Source organism: Simochromis diagramma, unplaced genomic scaffold (genome assembly GCF_900408965.1).
Source record: "Simochromis diagramma unplaced genomic scaffold, fSimDia1.1 OVJJ01000603.1, whole genome shotgun sequence".
Classification (NCBI taxonomy): Eukaryota; Metazoa; Chordata; class Actinopteri; order Cichliformes; family Cichlidae; genus Simochromis; species Simochromis diagramma.
Genome location: NW_024387414.1, coordinates 9,000,867 through 9,023,357, shown reverse-complemented (window position 1 = coordinate 9,023,357; position 22,491 = coordinate 9,000,867). Strand labels below are relative to the sequence as shown.

Genomic DNA, 22,491 nt, shown 5'->3' with positions numbered 1-22,491 from the left:
CAGCTCGGAGGATGGATCAAAGTACCTTTCATTGGGCCACATTCCATTCTGACCTGTAAATCCAATGGCAACTAGTATAAAAAATATATACCCAAATAAATTTCACAACAGTCTCCCCAACCTGCCTCTTCTTCTGCTTCCATATGCGCTTGTTTGAAGGTATGTGTACCTGCATGCGTGCACAGTAGATCATCATTCATTCCCCGCAGGTGCATCCATGTACAAACACACACACAGAGTCTCTATATGGCTTCTCTGCAGCAGGAAGCTGAAATGTACCCATCATGCTATTGTCTTTTTTTACATCTTTCAAACCTCTGCATGAATGACTTGTGCATCAACAATCAAGCAGTTGTAATTGTTGAAGAAAAACCAGCCAGGTGTACATTTCTGAGACATTTACAGCACGAGTCTCGCATTACTTCTCCACTACTAATGCCAAAGACTTCACAAGGAACACAGGTACTGACGTAAAAAACAGAAACTTGCCCTGACTTTTAGAGCTAAATAAAATGTCCCAGTCATAACAATAAACTGCAGTTATAAAACGATATATGTCCAGACTCAAAAAGGGTATGGATCATAAGGAGGTCAAGTGGAAGAAGAATGCGTATTAAAGACAGCAGGGAGGAAACAGAACACAATCACAGAGGTGGAAGAAATGGGAGGGCATCTGATCTAACGCAGTTTGGTGAATTTACCTTCAGGGCTGAAACTTTACCTAAGGCTAAACAACACAACACCTGCTGAAAGTTTTCTTAAAGGATGCGCATGAGTGTACAGGCCTTCCAAGTTATTCTGGAACAAACAAAAACAGACTTGCAGACAGTTGGAATGTAAAAAACAAAACAACATGCACTATTCATGGCCAGACTGCATTCAAAGGCTGCTGGAAGAAATTGACAACCTGACACACATTCATTGGTGTCAAATTCTAACTTATGACAGAAACTGAAGATATCAAGGTGAGGCTCTGGGCTATTGTTGTGTGCGGATGCCGCTGTGTACCTGTGTGTTTATTTATTTGACTGCTGCTGTGAGACTCTACTGTACACATCCATATAGTGGCATCCGTCTGTTTTATATGTGCGCATGTAAGTAATACATTACACTTTGCTTCATTCATAGTGCAAAACCACCATTGTGTACACAAGTGCAAAAGCGGCTCTTATACACACACAGCGCATGGCCTTTTCTGAAAAACATGTAGCTGTGGTAGTGAGCACCATACCTCAAGCCCAATCACACATAACCAGGTCTGTCACACACGTGTCAAATACATCAAGATACTCAGAAATTCCAGAGAAAAAAACGAAAGACAAGAAGTTACCAGAGCCCTCTGAAGCAGATGGACTCTCACAGTATCAGAGAACCGCTGTGTCTGTCTTCCCTTTTCTGTGTCTGCACCTGATTCAAGAAGGAAAATCACGGGAAAAAAAGGTCTGCGTTTCCACTCAGACCCAAGAAACGAGATTACCAATTCCATAATAACACGGATGCTTCACGGTAGCCGTGCCAACCGTCTGTACTGAGTGATATATCTGATTTTTTTTTTTTTCCTTTTTTTAATCTCTCCCTTCCTTGATGGGATTATTCCCTCAGCCGGACTGTTTATCACAGCAAAACATATTAGGTAGAATAGAACTCAATTGGTTTGCTTTGATCTTGGCCTATAAGAGATATCAAACTGTGTACCATATATTTATTAATTTCATTTATTTCCCATCTGTGACACTTCAACGGACACTTTCTTCAAAGCGATCTTCACAGAGTAGATTAATGTCCAGCGCTTAGCATCAATAGCTCAAAATAGTGAGATAACTCCACTGCTGCAAGGATAAAAACACCTCCAGCCTCTTTTCTGCCCCTGAAAGTCCACTGGAAAGCACTGCATCTACAAATGCTGACAGAGGGCAGATGAGTTCCACTGGGCTTGTCTAGATTTGGCTGATGCATCATAAACTACAGATATGTAAAAGCACCAGTGTTTAGTAAACTGTTCCAGTACGTGTCCCCCTGTTTGAGATATGTTCACGGAAATTCTTCTTGGCTCTATCCATTCATCTATTTTCTCAGCTACTTATCAAATTTACAGTCACAGTGAACTGGTGTCTATCTCAGCTATAAAAGGACAAGACGAAGGGTTCACCCAGGTCAGGTTGCCAGTTTATCACTGGGCTAACACAGCGTAACAGTCAGCTATTCAGGCTAACGTTCATGTGTAGAGCCAGTATAGATCACCAGATAACCTAGCATACATGTACCACAAAGAATCGGTGCAGGCACAGTAAAAACATATGCAAACTCTTAAATACCAGCCAAAGGAGGGCAGTACTGCTACCAATGCACGAATTTCAATATTAAAACAGAAAACCATGGATCTCAAGCAATCCTTCTGCAACCCAAGGATGACGTGATGAGAGATAGCTCTATAATAGAGCACTGTGTTTAGACAGTGTTCTCCCGGTACTTGTGAGACACCCATTTCAGAACTGTTCCCTTTCTGCAAAAGTGATGGTGAATCAACAACTTTGACAAGTCGGCTATAAAACGTCAGACTCAAACAGACAGCCTACCCATGTACATGAAAGGCGTTTCCGCCCAGATCCATTTGGCACCGGATCGAAGAATGTAGGGAGCTCGTGTGAAGCGACACAGGGCACAGAGAAGGCCAGGGAGTGCCTACTCCACCAAGACATTTGTGTTTGCATGTGTGATGCATATAAAAGCTGTAGAAGTCTTTAGCAAAGCTTTGAATTGGCAAAGCTTAAGTACAAATATACAGATAATTGTAACTGTTGAATACAATCAAAAAGGACCTTTTGGCTAATTGTAGCACAGTTTGTTTAACAAAGATCTGTGCAGGTCAGGGACTACACCATCTTTAGATATGTGATAGTGACTAAATCTAACACGCCACCTAGGTGCCGTCACAAAAAAAATGAGTCACTGACAGGTAAGAATTTTCGAGGTGATGCGCACACACGCATAAACACAGAGCTTCTATTTTTGTGGTTCTGGCTATAGTTTATTATTTCAGTTTAAGCATATTTTATGCCTTTTTAAGACAATATCTATTTTAAAAAAGCCCATGCTGCAAATACATTAATGGAAAAAGAAGCTCCATCAGCAGTTACAGCGACCAAAATGACCTCTCTTGTTTTCATCTCTTGTTTTCATCATGCATGCTATAAAAACAAAATTCAGGGGGAAAAAAAATCCCCCCCCATTCTGACATTTTGTTTACAGCCACTTGTGGTATTCATTTATTTTATGAACACCAGCTCGAAGTTTGGTGACTTAATGTGATGGCTAACTGGGCAGACTGGTAAATGGGTAACTGGAATGTGTGGGAGCTGACCTCAGAGCGAGGGCATTGGTAATGTGTAACCCCTTGTGTCCATACTCCTGCTGAGGACTGGCCTATGAATATGAATTGGACTGTGAGAGTTAAAGGTCAGTAAGAAGGATGCTGCCAGAAATATCTCAAATAAACAGACTTTCAGCTACTTTCTTGTTAATATGTAAATTTTACTGGGTAACGTGTATTATCCTGAGATGCGTTTACAGATTCAGTTTGACATGTGGGTCTAGCTTACGTTTGCAAATCATGTTTTATGCAAGACAGTCTCTTCAAAGTAACTTATTAAGAACATAATCAGTGATACACAACAAAGGATTGAGACATGCTGAAGTCATCAGACTTCTTTTGGGGTTTTTTTTTCTGGTTTTGTTTTCTCATTTCTGGTTAGAAACAAATTAAGGAGAAGAAAAATAATGGTCCAGAAATAACTGAGAACAAATGCTATGTCATTAACTATTGCATATTTTTTCAAATCAGTGAAGTGAACATTCTGTATATATTGACAGACATGTTTAGCACGTGTTCGGCGGGGGTGCACAGGTGGAGTAAGTGATGACAAATGGCAGACAGATCGGCTCTGGCCCATTAATTGCCGTTGGAAGCTGAAGGCTGCGTTGATCATTTCACCTCGCGACAGGTCAGCAGGGGACGTGATCATTAATATTAGAACATTTCCATCCATCTACCTGAACAAGAGGCCAGTCATTTAAAAGGCTGGCGCTGGGCAGACCTTTCACGCCCTGTTTATAACACTGATCTAAGCACATTACCAGAGCTGTGGGGGACCACTGCCAGTCATTAATTAGATGTACACACTTACACACACACACACACACACACACACACACAATATGACCACCTCTACTGGAACCCAGTCACATTTGAAAAATGCCACATGTATGAGATAAGGTACAGCAACACACACTAGGTATAAAAATTTAACATCAAAAGTCCTGTTCTAGGCTAACTGCAAGCCATGTGTATACTTTCACACTCACATACTTACCTAAAGTTACTCTTCCAAAGATCCCAAGGTACGTGTAATTCTTTCAGGTGGAGAGTATGCGTACACGTGTGTCAGAGATCAATCATTCAAAAGTATTTACAAATGCACAAAGCCAGACTTAGAAAGGTTGGCACATAGCCACTCTGTTTAAGTGCTTTTCAATGTGTCTGTGGTGTCAACATCTATTTCACACTTATCTACACCTCAAAGGGGAAAAAAGATGTTTCTGTGACCTTTAGCAAGTGTCAGATCTGGAGAGGAGAGGAGAGGGAAGAAGAGAAAGAGAGGATGGGGATTTAAGAGATCTGTCGATGCATGCCTTACATAACCTTTTTTTATTTGTCCGGGAAAGATTGACTGAGCATGCTCTTTATCAGAAACATACTAGCTGCTTCACACTCGCATACCCACAGATTTTTTTACACAGAGGAGCTGCTCAGTACATCTAAAGTTTTCTGGTAGACAATAAAACAGTTTCTCTGTTCTCCCACTGGGGTAACTGAGGGTTAAAAAAAAAAAAAAGTCTGGTTCAAGGGCATTTTTAGTTTTAAACACTCACCAGGATTCTAACTAGCAGCCTTACAGTCAAAGAAACCATGTGCCATGTCTATGAATTGGCTAGCTCCACCGGTACGCGAGGGCCATTTGCCTTTTTGCCTTCATTGTTGGTTTGTGGCTGGGCCTTAATGTTTCCATTAAGATTATGTCGATCGAGCAAGCTTTTTAGTTTTCACCTTCAAATTACAACATGCTTTCCTGAGGTCAGCTGTTTTCCATGTGGAATGGCCAGTTTTAATGCAGACACAGTCCCTCGGTATTCAGGCTGGGTCCAGTTAAGTCAAGGGAAAGTCAGGGGAAAGAGTGAGAAAATGAGGAAGGGAGAGGGATGGAGGGAGGAAGAGAAGAGAGGCAGGAGAGCATTGATTGAAAGACTGTGATTAGCAGTTTTCAGCGGGGCACCAGGGCCACTGAGTTGTTCTAACAGGGTTGTCGCGTCTAGAGGTGCAGTCAAGGAGAAGTCACTGCTTTAGAAAGCTCCCTTGATTTTCCCATTTCCCCCTCCCTCCCTCTTACACTCTCACCATCCAGCCACACTTTTCCTTCCCTTCCAAAAAGTCAATATGGCTGTGCAAAGTGCAGCATGCCCCACAGGGAGGGCCAGTTAGCTGGAGGGGCTGGTAGGGGCTTACAGTGAGGACAAGAGGTGTCCTCCAGGCCTGTCCCATAGGCAGTGTCAAGGACAGACCTGAAGACCAAAGGACCAAGGCCACCAGACTGCCCTTCCCCTTTGCAGCTTGCTTTCTTTCTTTCTCTACATTTCTCTCAAGCTTGGCTGGCTCGGCGAGGCAGAAGAATCAATAATCAGGTGGAGCGTTTAAAATCCCCAGCTCCAAAGACCAGTGCTACGGTCCTCAGAGCCCAGCAGACCAACACATCGCTCAGGGCGGAGCAGCTGATGGACAGATGAGTGGGTGGACGGTGGACGCACCTGGTCATTGAAAGGTTTGTGATTTGTGACAGTAAACAATTCAATAGCACTTAGCAATACACAGTGTCTAAAGGGTGTAAACCCAGACTCTTCACACACACTACCATCACCTCAACATGTCAGAGATCAGTAGGATTCAGGCAGGTCAGGCAGCTGCATAGGCAAACACAACCTGGTGTTGTAGCTCCCTCTCTGCGGAAGTACCTTTATTAATGTAGATGACGTTAGTTGTAAAATGAAGCCACCAAAAATATATTTTTACAAAAACAGACATGTACCATCACTGTCAACAGCAGTGCTTCTCATTTCCATACAGTAGGCTTGACGAAGAAGCCTGTACATGATCTGGATGAAGTGTGCGAGGAGGATTTCAGTCCTGCCGCGTGTCTTCATGTGTGAGTGACTGATCACAGTCGAAGTGGCTTGTGTCTCTAATCCAGTACCACTGTTAGACAGTGCAAAGACCCGGCTCTGTGTACCGCAGCACGGGCTGATCAAACCCATCCTGTGACAAGCAACCTCTTCAAATGACGATGATTTCCCAGCTCTGTGTCCTTTTGGTTCCATATTAGATCATCTCCTGACACTACGGAGTCTAGTACTTCATCTGGGATAAAGATGATGTGCAATAAGACCCAAGAGGCAGGAAGTAAAGGGTAAACGAGGGGCTAAGACTGGGGTGCTGTGCCTGATCGGTTGACAGCTGTGACAATTATGATGTGGTATATTATAACCTTATGCTAACCATAAGATTTAATACAGTATGCTGGTTGACAAAAACAACTCAAGATTATTATTCCAACTTAGCTGTATGCCATGTTCACACGCAACACAATAACTGAAAAACATCTTTCCACTATCATATATATGCAGCAAAACTAGGATAACCTTAACAATTATTCGGTGACCTATATGTTAATCCAGATCTTTTTATTACGGTATTATTAACAAGCTAGGCGCATGACCCAAGTTTAAATCCTGACAACCATCTAAGCCACTAGAAAAACATATGCCTCTAAACAGATGTGACCAGAACATCTAGGACAGGTCTAATTCTTTCTAATGTACTTTCTGACCCAGATAAACTGGCATTATCAGATTAATATTGAATTATGGGCTGAATATCATTTGTGGCTGTTTACACAACAGTCTGTCGGTCTTCCTGGAATGCTGGGACAGATAAGTTTGCTATAATGGCATTAGCCAAATCCTGAAATGTAGCAGACAGCACTTGTCTTGCTTGAGAAACCACCTTATTTCTTTATTTATTTTTCTTTCACTCATTCTGAACAAAGGAAAATATTCTACCAGGAATTGAATAGCTTAATCCTCTTTTCACTCTTCCCAGTAGCCTGAATAGTGACAGATTAACATCCTGGAGGTTTACAAACCCAGCCATTTGAAAATGTAATTGCTGATGCCACACTGCATGCATGTGTTTAAAGTTAAGGGTTAATATTAAAGCTTAAAAGACACACACACCAAATCGAAAGGGATGTTGGCACGCTGGGCCAGACCCAAGTCACTGAAGCCTTTTCACGTGTGTATTATAGTACATTATAACATACCATAATAGTAATATAGTAATAATACTGTAATATACTCACATATCTATATTATTGCTAATATATATTTGTAATATATCTATATCATGGCTAAAGCACTTCTGGATGGATGCAAACTGCATTTCGTTGCCTTGTACCTGTGACATGTGCAATGACAATAAAGTTGAATTCTATTCTATTCCATCAAGGAGTCACAAGCTGTTCCAAACCCTCACTAGGTGTCATAGTTACTGTTCACTTCTGCTAATTATTACAGGCAATCAGAGGGGTTAACGGGGCGGAGCCTGAACAGACCATGTTCCGGGGCATTTAACAGCTGGCTGGAACGGAGGTGAATGCATTACACACTGCCCTCATCCAATAAAAATAAAACACCCTGACATCTGAGGTGTACTTAGCCCAGAGGGGAGGGAGGAAGGGAGGGAGGAAGAGGGTGGTGGAAGGAAGAGGAGAGTGCATCTGATAATATGATGTCCAACTGCCACCTAGTGACAACTTTCCAGGTTCTGTGATCTTTCAGGCTGCTGATCATCAAGAGTTGGGGGGGACACACCAATTAATCACAGGTCAAAGGGCTTCAGCATCAATAGCAAATAATTTGTTCTTTAATTAAGATCTCAATGAGGCCCAATGCTTTCCAGAGAACAACCCAAATTGTTAAAGTTTCATGAAAAAATAAAATAAAATAAATAATTGAATGCAAAAAGTGTATTTTAATCACATGGTTTAATTTGTTGAAAAACCAATCACTGTACCACCCTTCCTCAGATGACCACACTGCCCATACATTTGGGGGAACATGCCTTAACACTACACTAGTAGGCCGTTGGCTCCGGGCTCCAAGGTTCCCTCCCCTCATTAGCCCAGGTATAAATCACACTCTGCCGGTGCCCAGAGGTGAGAGGGATGAGAGTGGAGGTGAGCTTGAAATAATGCTTATGTCATGGCAGGTCAGCCCTCCATTATGGCCGTTTCAAAAACTATTAATCTTGCTTGTAGTCAGTGGCCTAGAAATAATTACTTCATCTAACCCATGTAATACAGCATGACCAGCAGTCGAGCCTGGTCAATTTGAGGCTGGGGAGGCAGAATAGAGTTGTGGGGGGCGAAATAAAGAGAGACAGAGAGAAAGGGAGAGAGGAGGGGGCAAAGCCACAAATTATCAGCCTCCTGTCTCCTGCTACTGGGTGACTGATGTTCTGCTCACTTCAGCTGTGGCCTTTTGCACTCTCAACACTGATTTAGATAGATAAACACGCACGCACTCAGATCATCACTACAGGCACACATATGGTATGTATGCACACTGCTGCATGATTAAATAAGTATTTTTTCATCCTGGAACACACAAATCACATTACTTTAAACAAGCCGCCCAAAAACCATTTAAAATGAGATATAAGGAACAGAAGAGATAAAACAGATTCAATTACCAGGCAGCACTCAGTCTTTTTAAAATTAGAAAAATCACAGAATGCCAGCAAACACTACATGACACTGCCATATATTTGTTTTGCCACATGATTAAACGTGGTATCTAAATGTACAGAAATATATCTGGAAGTTGTTAATGTTAAAATAATGCTGCCAAAATGTGCAAATATTTTTATTTTTATTATTATTATTATTATTATTATTATTATTATTATTATTATTATTATTATTATTATTATATGTCAGAGGGATTTCACACCTTTGCATAGGTAAAAATTTTATGACTTTACACATTTGACCCCCACATCTCCACCTAGCCACAGCTCCAGGTACAATTGCCTATCCTCCAAAACGGAGGACAAACCCGCCTTACCAAACATCAGGGCAGATACAGCCACAATAAAGATGGCTATTGAAGTAAACCACAGTGCAAGTCAACAGAGGAGCTAGTGCAAACTCAGCCTCCTAAACGTCACAGGAAGTATGCAAGGAGTGACATAAATAAATGTAGCCCTCCAGTGGCTGTCACAGCTGGCATTGCAGGTGCAAATTTAATTAGTCAAGGTGAAGTCTCCGTTGTTGTCTGAGAACGGGGGTGGGGGCTGGGGGTGTCCTCGCCATGCACGACTGTAAACACGCGCTATATCCTAATCAGGTGTCACCGCAGCGTTTGATCAGCCCGTGAAAACTTGTCATGAATCCCCAGCAGTGAGTGGGCCGACGTGGAGAACAAAGGAAAAGAGCTGTCATAAAAGAACAGGGTAGTGCCGGTGATGGCACTGGCAGTGGATAAAGAGAGTTTGCCCATTAGCAGTCTCTGTCACCTCTCTCTTTCCCATTTCCCTTAACGTATCCCCTAGTTTTCTTTCTTCCTCCATGCAGCAACCTACAATATACCTTCACTACATCCCACTGCAGCGCGTTGGCTGAAAATCTCAACCACAGCTGTCGTACTCATGCTTCAAAAATGCCATAAAAGCCTCCAAAAGATAACCCCAAAGTATTACACTGCTTTCCTTTACCTCCCAAAGAACCGCACATGTACAGAGATACAGGATGTGATCTTCTTGTTTTTATCGAGCACCATTCTAAATAGTTGGGTCCTCCTGAAAAGCCTGGGAACTAGGCGCAGACGTACCGTTCTCCTCCCCCCCAGCGACTTCAGGTTGTATTGAGGCAGTGCAGGAACACATGCACCATTAGATACTGTTTACCTTTCAGTTTGGATGATATTGAATACATTAGCCGATTGAACCTCATAAGAAACACAGGCGAGTGACAAGGCCCAATCGTCTTTGCGACTACCATGGTAACTGAGATTACAGGCTAACAAAGAGCAGACAGGGAGAAAAAATATTTAAAACCCGAATAGTGATACATAAATTAATTAAAGGACAAAAAAACAAGTGGAGAATTAAAGTTGGAACATCTGTCAGCGACTTAGCTTTCCAACGTAATACCAGTGTTAGAACATTTATACCCTTGAAGTTAATGATCCCCTCTTTAATTGACAGTCAAGGAAAACTGGCTGCGGCAGCATCCTGCCGAGACACCGATAAGAGCCCCCCCCCACACACAAAAAAGAAAAAAGAAAAAAAAAAAAAACAGTTTAAAGAACCTTGGCACTAATCCCTATTGTCATCCCAGTGCAGCAGAAGGACTTACAAACACAGATAACTCTGCTGAAGCTGTCTATTTCTCAGGAGTTATGGGGACAGCCGAGCTGCCGCATGCCTCAAATCAGTCACTCAGATTAGCCCAATCCCTCTGTGCTGTCAGTCAGCCGAGACACTAGCTTGTCACCACATTTACATGAGTCCATCTCATATGTGACAATGCCCCCTATATATGACAATGGTTGCGCGGAAGGGGTCCACTCACTCGCAGATAGCGGGTGTACAGTATGGCAGGCAGGCTGTTGTTGGATTAAGCTCATGGCGCGCGCAGTGCTCATGTCTTCGCTGACACTCAAACAACAAATTTAAAGAGTCTTAACCATTTGCTTTTTTTCCCCCCATAGTGGGAAGAATGTGGGAGATGCATGTCAGATGAAACGCACACATGCACCTAAAATGCAAACACAGATACACAAGCACACACACACACACACACACACACGCACTCACTGGGATGAACTTCAAAAACTTGTAAGTACAAAATAACTGTTAAAAAAAAAAAAAAAAAAGTCTTTCTAGTGTATGTCGTCTCCAAAGTTGGCTTTGAGAATGACTTTAATCCACCTACTTCACTTAACATGATAAAGCTCAAAGAACAAAGAGGCAAAAATATATATATATATATAACAGTAACGATGTGCTACGGAAAACATCAGGATCAGTCCCCATCTTCAATGTATGCAGGAATAACAGAGGTTCAAAGTGCAACCCCAAAACAAATCGCTAAAAGACAAACTGGATAAGACAAACTTTGGCATGTCAAATTAATAAGGGATTAGCACCTACAGTGTTTGAGTTTGTACTTTTAAATTAAAGTGTGGTACGTCGAGGCACCTGAGAGCTTACACTCTGCTGACTACTTTTTATGCTTCTGCGGCTCACTCCACTTCAGACAGTCCTGAAACAAATGACAGTAGATGCCCTCTACATAACAGGGCCAGGGCAAGCATGACACAGGGGTTGACAACTGAACCCTCAAACTCCCTAACCCCTACTTCTGCCATGCCACATGCACACACACATGCACGCACACGCACGCACACAAACAACCCCGAAAACAGCCCTGACATGACCGCTCGGCAGCCCTCCCTAACCCCTTCTTGTGTTTTTTTTCTCCCTTCATCTCACTGGAGACAACCCTCGATTCAGGACCATTTTAGCCAGCCAAGTGGATGTGACCCGCTGCCCCCCAGTCAGGCTCATCTGAATAAACAGAGTTGAAGAAACAGGCAGAGGAGGGAAGATCTGCCTACATTATGATAGGAAGAGATAGGATGGGATTCAGCCAAGGGGCTCCTTTCTTTATGCACGTTTGATCAAGTGCTTGACAGCACCAGTGGATGGAATTACAGACTGTTGAACAAAAAGTTGCGGTGTGGGTGTAAGTGTGTGGAAATGAGTGTGCGCAGTTTGGTCTGGACAGCTGGATTTCCGAGGCCTGACAGTGTTAGGCTTGTGACAAGCCTGCCGCAGCACACCACCACCACCACATGCAAAGCGCAAGCCGCCTACTAGCCTTCGCAGTCCATCACTCAGGACGGCCGAGGGAGGCGCCGTGAGAAGAGGTCAGACGTGGTGGAGAGAGGGAGGGAGGAAAGAAGAGAAGAGGATGAGGAGCTAGAGGAAGAAGGGAGGGCCGGTCAGGGGTTAAGTGTAGAGAAGACAGCGATGAAAGGCAACTGTCATGCACCAGTGCTCGCCCAGAAGCACCTGTCTCGAGAAGAACATGCAAAGTGTGCCGGTCACGTCCTGACAATACCCCCGCTTTTTCTACACACACACACACACTCACGCATACAAGCACTCAGTAAAGGGCTGATGCTCCACCATTGGAAAGGCATCACCTGCCTGACAGCATGCCAGTCAAGCTGTCGTTGGCTCCCTCGCATATGCAAGGAAAAGTTAGACTGATGAAGAAAAAACACACGGGGGTTCAGAGAAAGAATCACTGAGACATGAACAGACCACCTGAAGTGAGCAAACACTTCTCAAAGACTTGATGCCAAGTAAATGCTGGAATGAGCAATACAAAGTGCTCCATGAAAGCAAATGCAGGATAACTCAGACAGCTACTCCAGACTGCAAGTTGCTCTAGTTACTAACATCCTCTGGTGGAAGCGCTAAACCTAATGTACTAAGGATGGAAAAGTTATTTTTAAAGCCATTTGTGTGTTTTCACAAAAATTAATTTGTCTTTTTCTGTTTTAACTTTTAACTGCCACCGTAAAATTATCACCGTCTGATAATTTAACAAGACAGAAAAGAGAACGCCTACGCCTGACATCGTTCCCATCAAACTCTTCCCATAGTAACACTAAATTACTACATATCATTATGTTGGGTACAAGCAGAAAATAACTAAGGGTATTCCATTTAAGATGGTTAGCAGAGGAGACTAACTGCAGCTCCAGCTGACTACATGAATAAAGCTGAAATCTGCCTTTGGTTGTAGGAGGCACTTCCTATGTTGAGCTTCTACAAAGAAACAAGCGAAATGCCAGGTATTTTAACACACTTTCATTGCTCACGTTTATGGAAAAGAACTTATGATGTACAAATTAACAGTTAGTATTTACAGCACCTTGTGAACCTGGTCTCCTGCAGCTTTTGTGAATGAAGGGTTTTGGACTTTCCATTGAAACCAGATGTGGTGCAACCACTCCAGCAGTAGGTACTTGTACTTTATTGGAAAGGTGAGTCACTGTAAAGGAAAATAAATTCACAAATAAACAGCATGAAGACTGCGCTGTCCTATGCAGGTGGCGTTGCACAGGGAAACAGTTTTTAATGGCGTTAGCTAAAGTTAGTAACACCCAGTACCAATAGGACGTATTCTGGGTAACATTGATTATTAGTCATGTTTTTCACTGAAGACTGAATAAGTGCAGACGGAAGGAGGCATTATTACAATCGCAGTTGCTAATCTTTCCAGCCTCCATGGTGCTTATTGATTCCTTGTGTCTTATGTTCTCCGAGCAGTTACACCAAGGGCAGCCACGACACACAGAGATGATTATTAGACGATATTTATTCAAAGATACGCCCAACCCCAAACCACCTACCCACACCTAGTGCACATTCGTACAAGTGCACAAACACACACACAGACACCAGAATGCCAAACAAACAGAAACAAAGAATAACAACTCACTTGGATCATAGCCTCGGGTGGCTAATGAACCCCCAGGAGGCTCTAGCCTCTGTGTATGAGTTGAGAGGGTCATCCCCATGTTTATTCAGCATCAGCCCGATGAGCCTCCAACATCTATTGATTGAACTGATTATTCTATGTCTCTTTTGTGACAGGCCACATGCTTGACAGGTGAACCCTACTTGTGCAGGTCACAGTTGATGTAATCTCATTGAAACTGACAGCTGACCAAGTCGGCCAGTTTGCATGATCCACATCTCAGCCTTGTTTTCGAATATGATGACATCTTTGGCTAATGCCTCAACACTAATATGAGGTGATCGGTAGGGGGTGACAGGCACCAAAGTTGTCGGGAGCTGTTTGGACAATCCTAGTTACTGCATCCATAGGAGAGAAAAAAAAACGGCTACGTTATAAATGCTAAAGATAGCATAGCAAGCAAAGCATTAGTATATATACATATGGGTGTAACACATCAGCTCATCAACTTTCCAAACAATATGTATGACAAGTAGCTGTAATACACCATTACATTTTTTTCAGTTCTAACAGTCTAACAGTTTTCTTTTCCTAATGACTGAGTCAATATATAGGTATACAGTACTATAGTTAAAACAGTGGCTTCTGTCAAAGCTTTATAGAATATAAAAACATCCAAATGTCATCATGAAATAGGGATAAAATAAAAACACACAACCAAGTCAATACATAAAATATTCTCCTGTTCTGTTAAGAAGAAATAAATATTTTGTGCAATGCTGTAAAGAGTCCTCCTGTCTTAATAGGCTGCCTATTATACTTTTAGGCCATTTAAATATAGTCAACGTATGGCTCACTCCCATTAATGTTCCCACAGCAGAGCTGCGAAGTTGGGCTTTTTTAAAAAAAAAAAAAAGCTCAATTTTGACTTATTGTTCCAAACTTTGGGGCACAAAATATTCTGTCGTTGGAAAAACACCGATTAGCCTTGCATAATCCTCAATCACCCCTCTGCTTGGTTCCCAGTTGCTGGAAGGATAAATCTGAGCCCGCTATTTGCCAGTGTAAAAATCTTTGTTAATTTAACAAGACAGAAAACAGAACCCCTAAGCCTGACATCATTCCTATCATACTCTTCTCGTAAAGGGTGAGAAGACAAAAGCAAAGAAGCAGCACACCCAGAAATGACAGCAAGAAAGTCACATTTTTTTAAACCAAAAACCTTCCAAACTCCAGATAAAGTTCTTCTTTTGGTCGGTCACTATAAGTCATTATAATGCAAGCCTCTTTTCAACATTTGTCTAGTCTGTTCTTGCTATTGAAGACACTTGTGCTATAAGACAAGCTAACACTCTGCATGCAGCATGCTGTTTGAGAGCGATTTTTTTATACATCTTATAAGAAAACTTCGTTGTGGACTATTAACTGTTCTATTAATTTTGATTAGAACCATATGTAAAAGAAGTACACAGTTCAGAACAACAACATTATGACCACCTAGCAGCAAGTAGCAACTAACTAATCTGGATGAGCAGGTTGCAGCTAGTGGTTAGAAGAAACCACTGCAGATGCTTCTTTCAGTATGACTGCAGGATTGCATTTTCAAGCAACACCAAACTGTAATTTCTACTATATATAGGAGTCCCCATCAAGTCATTTAAACACATACCTTGGCACAGTACCGGTGGACCATAAAAGCTTATATCCTTCCACATGCAAGCCAAATGTAGACATCATGCATCATCATGCTGTTTATTCAACAAAGACTACTATTATAGAATGGATGAAAGGTGAAATGAAGGAAAATTAACCAGGGTTTTTCACGATCATCATGATATGCTAATCAACTTTTTCATTTGTAATAAACAGAAACTCGTTAAGCCATTCTTAGAATTTCTGCACTTGTAAGCATTCATGCACAATCTGTAAAATCTAACATTCTACCACATACACATTACTGTGGTCATAATCTTTATCAATAACAATAAGAAAGTAGCAAATACGCTCAAAAATGATTTGTTAAATTGACTAAAGTGAAATCATATTTAAACTAAATCACTAACACAACAGCAATATTTTTAATTTGTGTGTTATCTTAGGTTAACTTTAGTACACATAATGACATAAATCCTTGGAACAGTTCTGTGTGGGCTGATTTAATAAAAAAAAAATGTTGATCTGTAACATCTCCAAACAAATATATGAGCAAAGATCAAATAGGCAAAACAGTGTAAAGACATGTAGAAGAAAAGCTCAGCAGCAGTCTAATCAGACCCCTCCAACACTCACGCAGTTGATCAATGAAAGACCTGGGGCCGCCAGCCTGCGCTATATTACACACCAAACTTCATATTCATTCATTGATTTTACTTTTCATAATAGTATATCACTGAACTCCAATGGGAGCAAAATATGGAGGCCAGGGCTTAGGTCAACTCTCAAATGGACGCCTGGACGAATGTTTGCACAATATTGATGGGGCACGCAGAAAGAAATGACTAAATACCTGGATCAATAGCTAGTTTCCCTAGCTACGACAGGTTATTCTAGATGGAAATATATAAATACCTCTTTATGGCTACTGGAGAAGTCCTAACGAGCAATGCTAAATGCACACCCTTAAGGTAAACACTTTGATTAGCCAAGGCCAGAGGTGACAAGAGGGGTCTGCTAATGCTAGGATGCCACACTTACAATGGCCTGAGGATGTTAACACACACAGGGCCCTGATAAAGAGACCGTGTATATGACAGGTCAAGCTCTGGGCAAAGAGCCCTGACCATCCTATTTATTTCTGATGTTTATGGACCCTGGCTTCACCATTCGCAGTCATATTCGACCAATGAATGTCATTAATAATTGAAATTTCTTTTTTCACACCAATCAGAACCAGAAGTGGGAAAGTCTTTGGCCTAATGAAACACATTTGCACACAGACTTCTTAAAACAAAGTTAAGTACGCAGACATCTTTATAATCAAACCAGGCGGACATATCCTGCTGCTGCTGCAGCCCTGTTTTTATTTACTGCACAACCAAATTACTGAGAACAACACCCAACCTTACAGCTTTACCAGCTCCACAGTGTCCAGTGGGGCCATAAAGAGGGTGGAGCCACATCACTGCCTGCTCCTTAATTAAACGAAAGCTGTTAGGTTCATTTGCCTCTTTTTTACACACATTGAATTAACCAGTCCATCGTTGAAGACCTCCCAGACGCCATCCCTACTTGCCCCTAAATCATGATTGGGTGAACGGTCCAGTGGGTCCCTGCTGGACAAGCAGCAGCCGCCCAACGGCAAGGCCAGCACAGGGCATGTGGCAGATCGACACCTAGCCAGCGATAAGTAATTCTGTAGGGGATTAGCAGCATGATAGCCTGATCAATACTGTGTGCTCAGGCCATTAGGAATGCAGCGAGGAAATGACCCCCTCTGGTAATAAAGCAGGCATCTGGGTTCTCCTTCATTTGCCAGCTCCATTAGTGTAATGGTATCATTATCTGCCACAGCCGTATTTTTCTGGGCCTTGGCTTTTCCACAGCTCGACCAGCGGGGGTCTGATGAAGCAGTGAGAGCCCCCATACTGACTGTTCCCCTTTCTACCATTCTACACAGGACCTAGGTGTAAATCTAGCTCTGCTGGAGCTTATGTGCTACCCTGCCTTAGGTATCCATACCCATGTTTTATGTCAGTACCTAACACTATTTCTCCATTATTGGCTCATTAATAGAGCAAGCAGCATGTAGCTTGGGTTTAGAGGGAGAAAAAGATGGCCGGCAGAGCGCAAAGCTGCTGAATGCGCTGAATCTGACACCCCCCTCTTGCTAAAACACCAGGCTTGACATGACAGGACGTCGGCATTAGTTGCCATAAATCGTTTCCTTTACACTAATTCACCAGCTAACATTTTGTGGGGGAAAATTGATTAACCATGTCTGGATGTGTGGCCACATAATCAGCTTTTACTTCAGTAGATGTTAATTTAACAGAATCGCCAAGGGAAACACAAACCATTTTAATGGGTGTTTAGAAATTAAATACCCTAAACAGCTTGCACTAGGTGCCACAACCAGAACAAACCAATGAGGCTGATCTAAGCAATGGGCTGGTTTGAGCCCAGGACCTCACAACATCTGGTGACCCTGTGTGAACATTACTTAGCCTGCTGCTCACGCACACAGACACACTTCCTGTTTCACCACAGCACTTAATACTTGTCATCGCTGTCCAAATGGCAAGCTTGCATCAAAGACAACATTAGAACATCGGGTTAAGGGACAGGGTCGGTGCTGTTTTCACACTTGCCAGGGCATGAGTGGAAATTTATCCTGTGATGACAACACTGATAAAACATACTTAAAAGTTTTAAATTCATTAGCGTACTAGAGGTTAAACATTAGTATGACGAGAAAATTCAAGAAATAGTAGCTACTTGACAACCTAAGACAAAGTACAAATCTATAAAAACTTTTTTTTTCCTGATACAAACAAAATGAAATCTGATGAGTGAGTGTGTTCACTAGCCTGAATGATGAAAAACCTAAATAAATGACATAAATGTGAATTGGTGTGACTAGGTGGGGTTAATTCCCCTCGGGGGCTCAGACAAATGTTCTCTTTCATTTAAAAAAAGATATATAGAAAGAAGCCATGGCACCCCACCTGTCTATGCTATACTGACTTGTTGTGATGGGATTTTCTGAGGAGACTGTGTATTCATTTGGCACTAATCTGTTGGGGCTTGCATTCCACAACTCGGAATAACAGTGCACCCATCACAGTGCATCTCTCACTTTGGGCACCATTGCAGACACACTCATTTACTAGATAAGACAACCATCATATCCAAGGTATTAGTTAACATAATAACTGTGTCTTTATACAACCAGTGATATTGTGAAAACCGTTCAAAACGCACGCAGCTTTCGCTTTGGCCGCTGTACAGTTTTAAAGAAATTTTGCAGTTACTAATTCTCTCGCTCATCCTTTTATTTATCTAAGGAGAAAGACAGCTAAGCCATTAGGTCTGTGCAGTACTGCCTGAGGGCCAACTAGAATGAGTTCTCTCTCTGAGCCGCTCATCTGGCTGCCATGGCTGCTTTCATAAACAGGAGGAACCACGTCCTACATAGTTTCACTGCTGTCTAACATGATCCAAACACATGCGCCACAGCAGACGGCGTCCAAGTCTGGAGATATGAGAAGAAACAGACAGGCAGATAGGCAGATGCTAAGAGAAATGACTGTGATGAAGCAGCCCTGGATGCCTAGTGCACAGCAGTTTCCTCTCTTCCATTAGAATGTCCACAAACTGCAAAGTTCCAGCTTTTACAAAGCTCGACACATCAGCACACACAACACATAGATACCCATCTCTGCTCACATCATGTGACCCTTATTTAAATCCTATTTTTTTCAGTATCCGGTTCTACAGCTGGCACATTAGCACAGGTTGTTCTTTAACAACAGCAGTGGCAACATTAGCCAATAGGTTATCATTTCTACTGTATGTCAGAGCACAAAGCATTATCCACTGCATCTGTAGTAAAGCCTGAAGCAGCTGGAGACTGCTGGCCTGGCAGCATGCCAAATCCCGGCTACACTTCACACTAACTTTACCTTTTGTTTTTACTGTTACACTGAGCTGCACAGCTGCTGCTGCCATACAAGTGATTCATTGTTTATTCTTCACACCAGAATAACATCCCAACTTGAGCCTCGACTCTGTCTTTTGTTTGTTTTAATTTAAAAAAAAAAGAAGATATCTATGCATTAAACTAGTTGCAATGTCCACTATTTTTTCATAATTGTGTAGCCTGCTGTAATTCATATCGTATTTCAACTTGATGTAGGATGCTGTCGAGGCGTTACTCTGCAACCTCTATTTTCTCATCGGCAGTGTCTCTACGTGGCAAAACACCATTTTAACGTAACTGTAATTCTTCATTGTGGCAGACTGGTGGGGGAAAAAATGGAAAACACAATAAAGGAAACAGGCAAGGTGAAGTATGCGCTGACATTCCCGGCTTTCTAGCCTTCAAAATGCAGCCAGCAGCATCACATACGGAGCATTAGATATTCAAAGAGCGACAGGGCTTAGAAATATGCCAGACCTAACGGAGAAAAACGCTATCAATACCTTTCTTCTCTTCTCCCCCTCACTGTCACCCGATCTTTTCATGTTCCTGGAGTTGTGTTTACACTGCCTCGCTTTCATTAGGGGCGACGTCGGTCGTTGTAGTGCACGAATAAACTGCATATCCCGCTATTTTCGTGCCAGGAAGAGCGTCTGCAAGTGAAGCCGTGTATTTCATTTCTACGAGACGCCAGTCTTCAATTTCTCCGGTTTAAAATGAGTTTCCGTGGAGAAATTGTTGGGGGAGATTTTAAAAGCGTAACACTTAGAACTACAATTCCCAGCTCGAGCGTGAGCTCGCGGCGGAAGCAGATTCGGCACGCTCAAGACTTTGCACTACGCAGGTGTGGCGCAGGTACAGATCTATATATTGCACATAGGCCGGTCAGCATGGCTTTTAAATCGGTGTTTTAAGCCCCTAAAATGGCTGTGGCATTTAGAGGAAAAATGTGAGAGACATAATTTAAAGCGAAAGCAAAAGTCACAGACCTATTCGGCAATTTTGAGTAGTAGTATTGCTTGTACTAGAGTCGAAATGTCGTTTTTAATGAATTTATTGCTTACCGAGTTTTTTCAATTATTGATATCATTATTTAAAAGTCTCAACAGAATCTTAAGGTCTTTATTAAGGCTATTGCATGTACTTTCCTCATTTTTTAAATCAGGCACAGTGCCACTTTCATCTTCGATACGTGTAAAAATAGCAATCATGCTTTGAACGGGCTCCACTTCAAGTCTAGCCAACTTTCTTTCAACTCTTGCATGCGTCTCAAATCCAGGTGCTTTCTTTCCTGCCGGTGTGGGCCTTTACCACGTCAGCCCTTTTCAACTCGCCAGCAATCATGAAAGTGCACCGTAAACGCACAGCGTCTGTGTGGCTGCCTTTGTATATCACCCACAGTTGCCTTTCAAGAGTTGAACCAGATTGCTCGTAACATAGTTTGAATAGTGCTGAAATATGTTCTGTCCATTGTTCCTATCAAAGCACACGTGAAATACATGAGAAAGTTTCACGGATGAAGTGGCTTTGGCGGCGGGAGGGCAGTGCAGGGGCGGATTGCAAAGGTCTGAAACACCTGCTACACATTACCATTACAGACTTTGATCAGTGTCTTCATTAGTTTCCTTTGTAATCTCTTTTCTTTTATGGTAGAGCTGACCCAAGTGAACCGGTACGATGATTTAACACACATGTTTCTTTCACCTGTCTTGTAAAATACTCAAAAGCTCTCCCACTTTCAAAGATGCCACACTCTCTGGCATCCCTTACTAATAATCGGTGGGGGAGTTCTTTTGATTCCTATTTATAACCTACATTTCCTCTTCTATGGCCTGGTCCTGTAATGGGGAAAATGTCTGAAAAATATCCTTGGAAACATTTTGCGAAAACTAGATCCATGTGCATGCATGTATATGATTTTTTTAAACATATGTCAGACTAGAGTCTTTTTTTATAGCTACTTGCATGGAAAAAAAATCTTACAGCACTGTAAATAATTTCTTTTAGATCTTACAATGTCAAAACCTGCCTACATCCAACCTCCATCACCCCATTCCATCATTAAACTATGTCCCTTTTATGTGTCAAACTATCATTCACTAATTCCCACTGTCAGTCATCTTTATGGTTTACATTTTAAAAAAGTAAAGTTTTTCTGCTTGACATTTTTGGCTTACTTTGTCAGCTCTTTTGGCTCTTTGAATGAACATAATGTATAGGGCCATTAATGGCAGACAGACCCCCATGCCTTGCCCAATAATTCCCAGAGAAGCTTTTTTTATTACTGTTGGCTTATTGGTGGATTGGTGTCAAATTCATTGTGACTGAAGAATTATACTCCATGCGTATGGTGCACCCTATCAAGTTGTTTATTAAAGGTATATCATATGGTGAGATCCACTGTGTTGACACCTAGGGTCAGGAGTAGCTTGCTCTTAAAGTTCTGCCTGTCAGTGAGTGCGAAAATCACAAATAAACACCTTCTGTCTTGTTTCTACCAATTTCTGAACACAATAGGCTGCAGTTTTGTAGTTGAGGGGGGGGCAAAGACTGTATATAAAAGACAGATATGACTTTTAGTCTCAAAACTGTGGAATTGTTCAAATTGACATCAAAAATCTGAATTTCCTACTTCCTGGAATGGCTCATCATGTCTTGGAAAGGTAGACTCTCCCCACCAACCCTGACTTAACAATCCAAGATGGCATCAGTGCATGTAAACATTAGTAACACTCTGAAAGTTGCAATCTGTACTACTGTTGTTATGCATTTGTGACTTGCAATTTAAGTCCTTACCACACTTCTCAGTTCTTAATGAGGATATACAGAAGATCTTTGTTTTGCTACTTAAGTAATATCACAAAGATAGCACCAAAATTAACAAAAACCAGCCCAAAGAAAAAAGTAATCTAAACTTTGCTATGTAAAATACAAGGAACCGATTCATCTCTGGGTTTCTGTAACATTAAATATCCAACTTTGTTCATTTAAGTGGGGGCAACATGTCGTCCCATTAAGCATTTTGGTGCTTTTACTACTAGCTTTATAGTAACATGCCTTTGCAAATGCTTAGCAATACTTGATACCATACTTACTCAACTTGCAACACATTCAAAGTAGTATGCATTTTTCCACTACTCAAAACGTACTCTGCTCTGCCATTTTTGTCTTTCCTTCTGGACACACTGA

General features: G+C 41.9%; 1 protein-coding gene across 3 annotated transcripts in view; it reads right to left on the bottom strand.

Annotated features, from left to right (window-relative positions):
* fto (FTO alpha-ketoglutarate dependent dioxygenase) overlaps positions 1-20,114 on the bottom strand; it is a 113,938-nt gene extending 93,824 nt beyond the window's left edge. The window contains exon 1 of one of the 3 annotated variants that reach the window (XM_040011993.1): positions 19,806-20,114. In XM_040011993.1, coding sequence (XP_039867927.1) covers positions 19,806-19,925 — 120 coding nt within the window. In that variant the 5' untranslated portion in view covers positions 19,926-20,114. The remainder of the gene's footprint in view (positions 1-19,805) is intronic. The other 2 variants (XM_040011994.1, XM_040011995.1) reach the window with 2 other exon arrangements.
* Between the last annotated feature and the right edge of the window lie 2,377 nt (positions 20,115-22,491).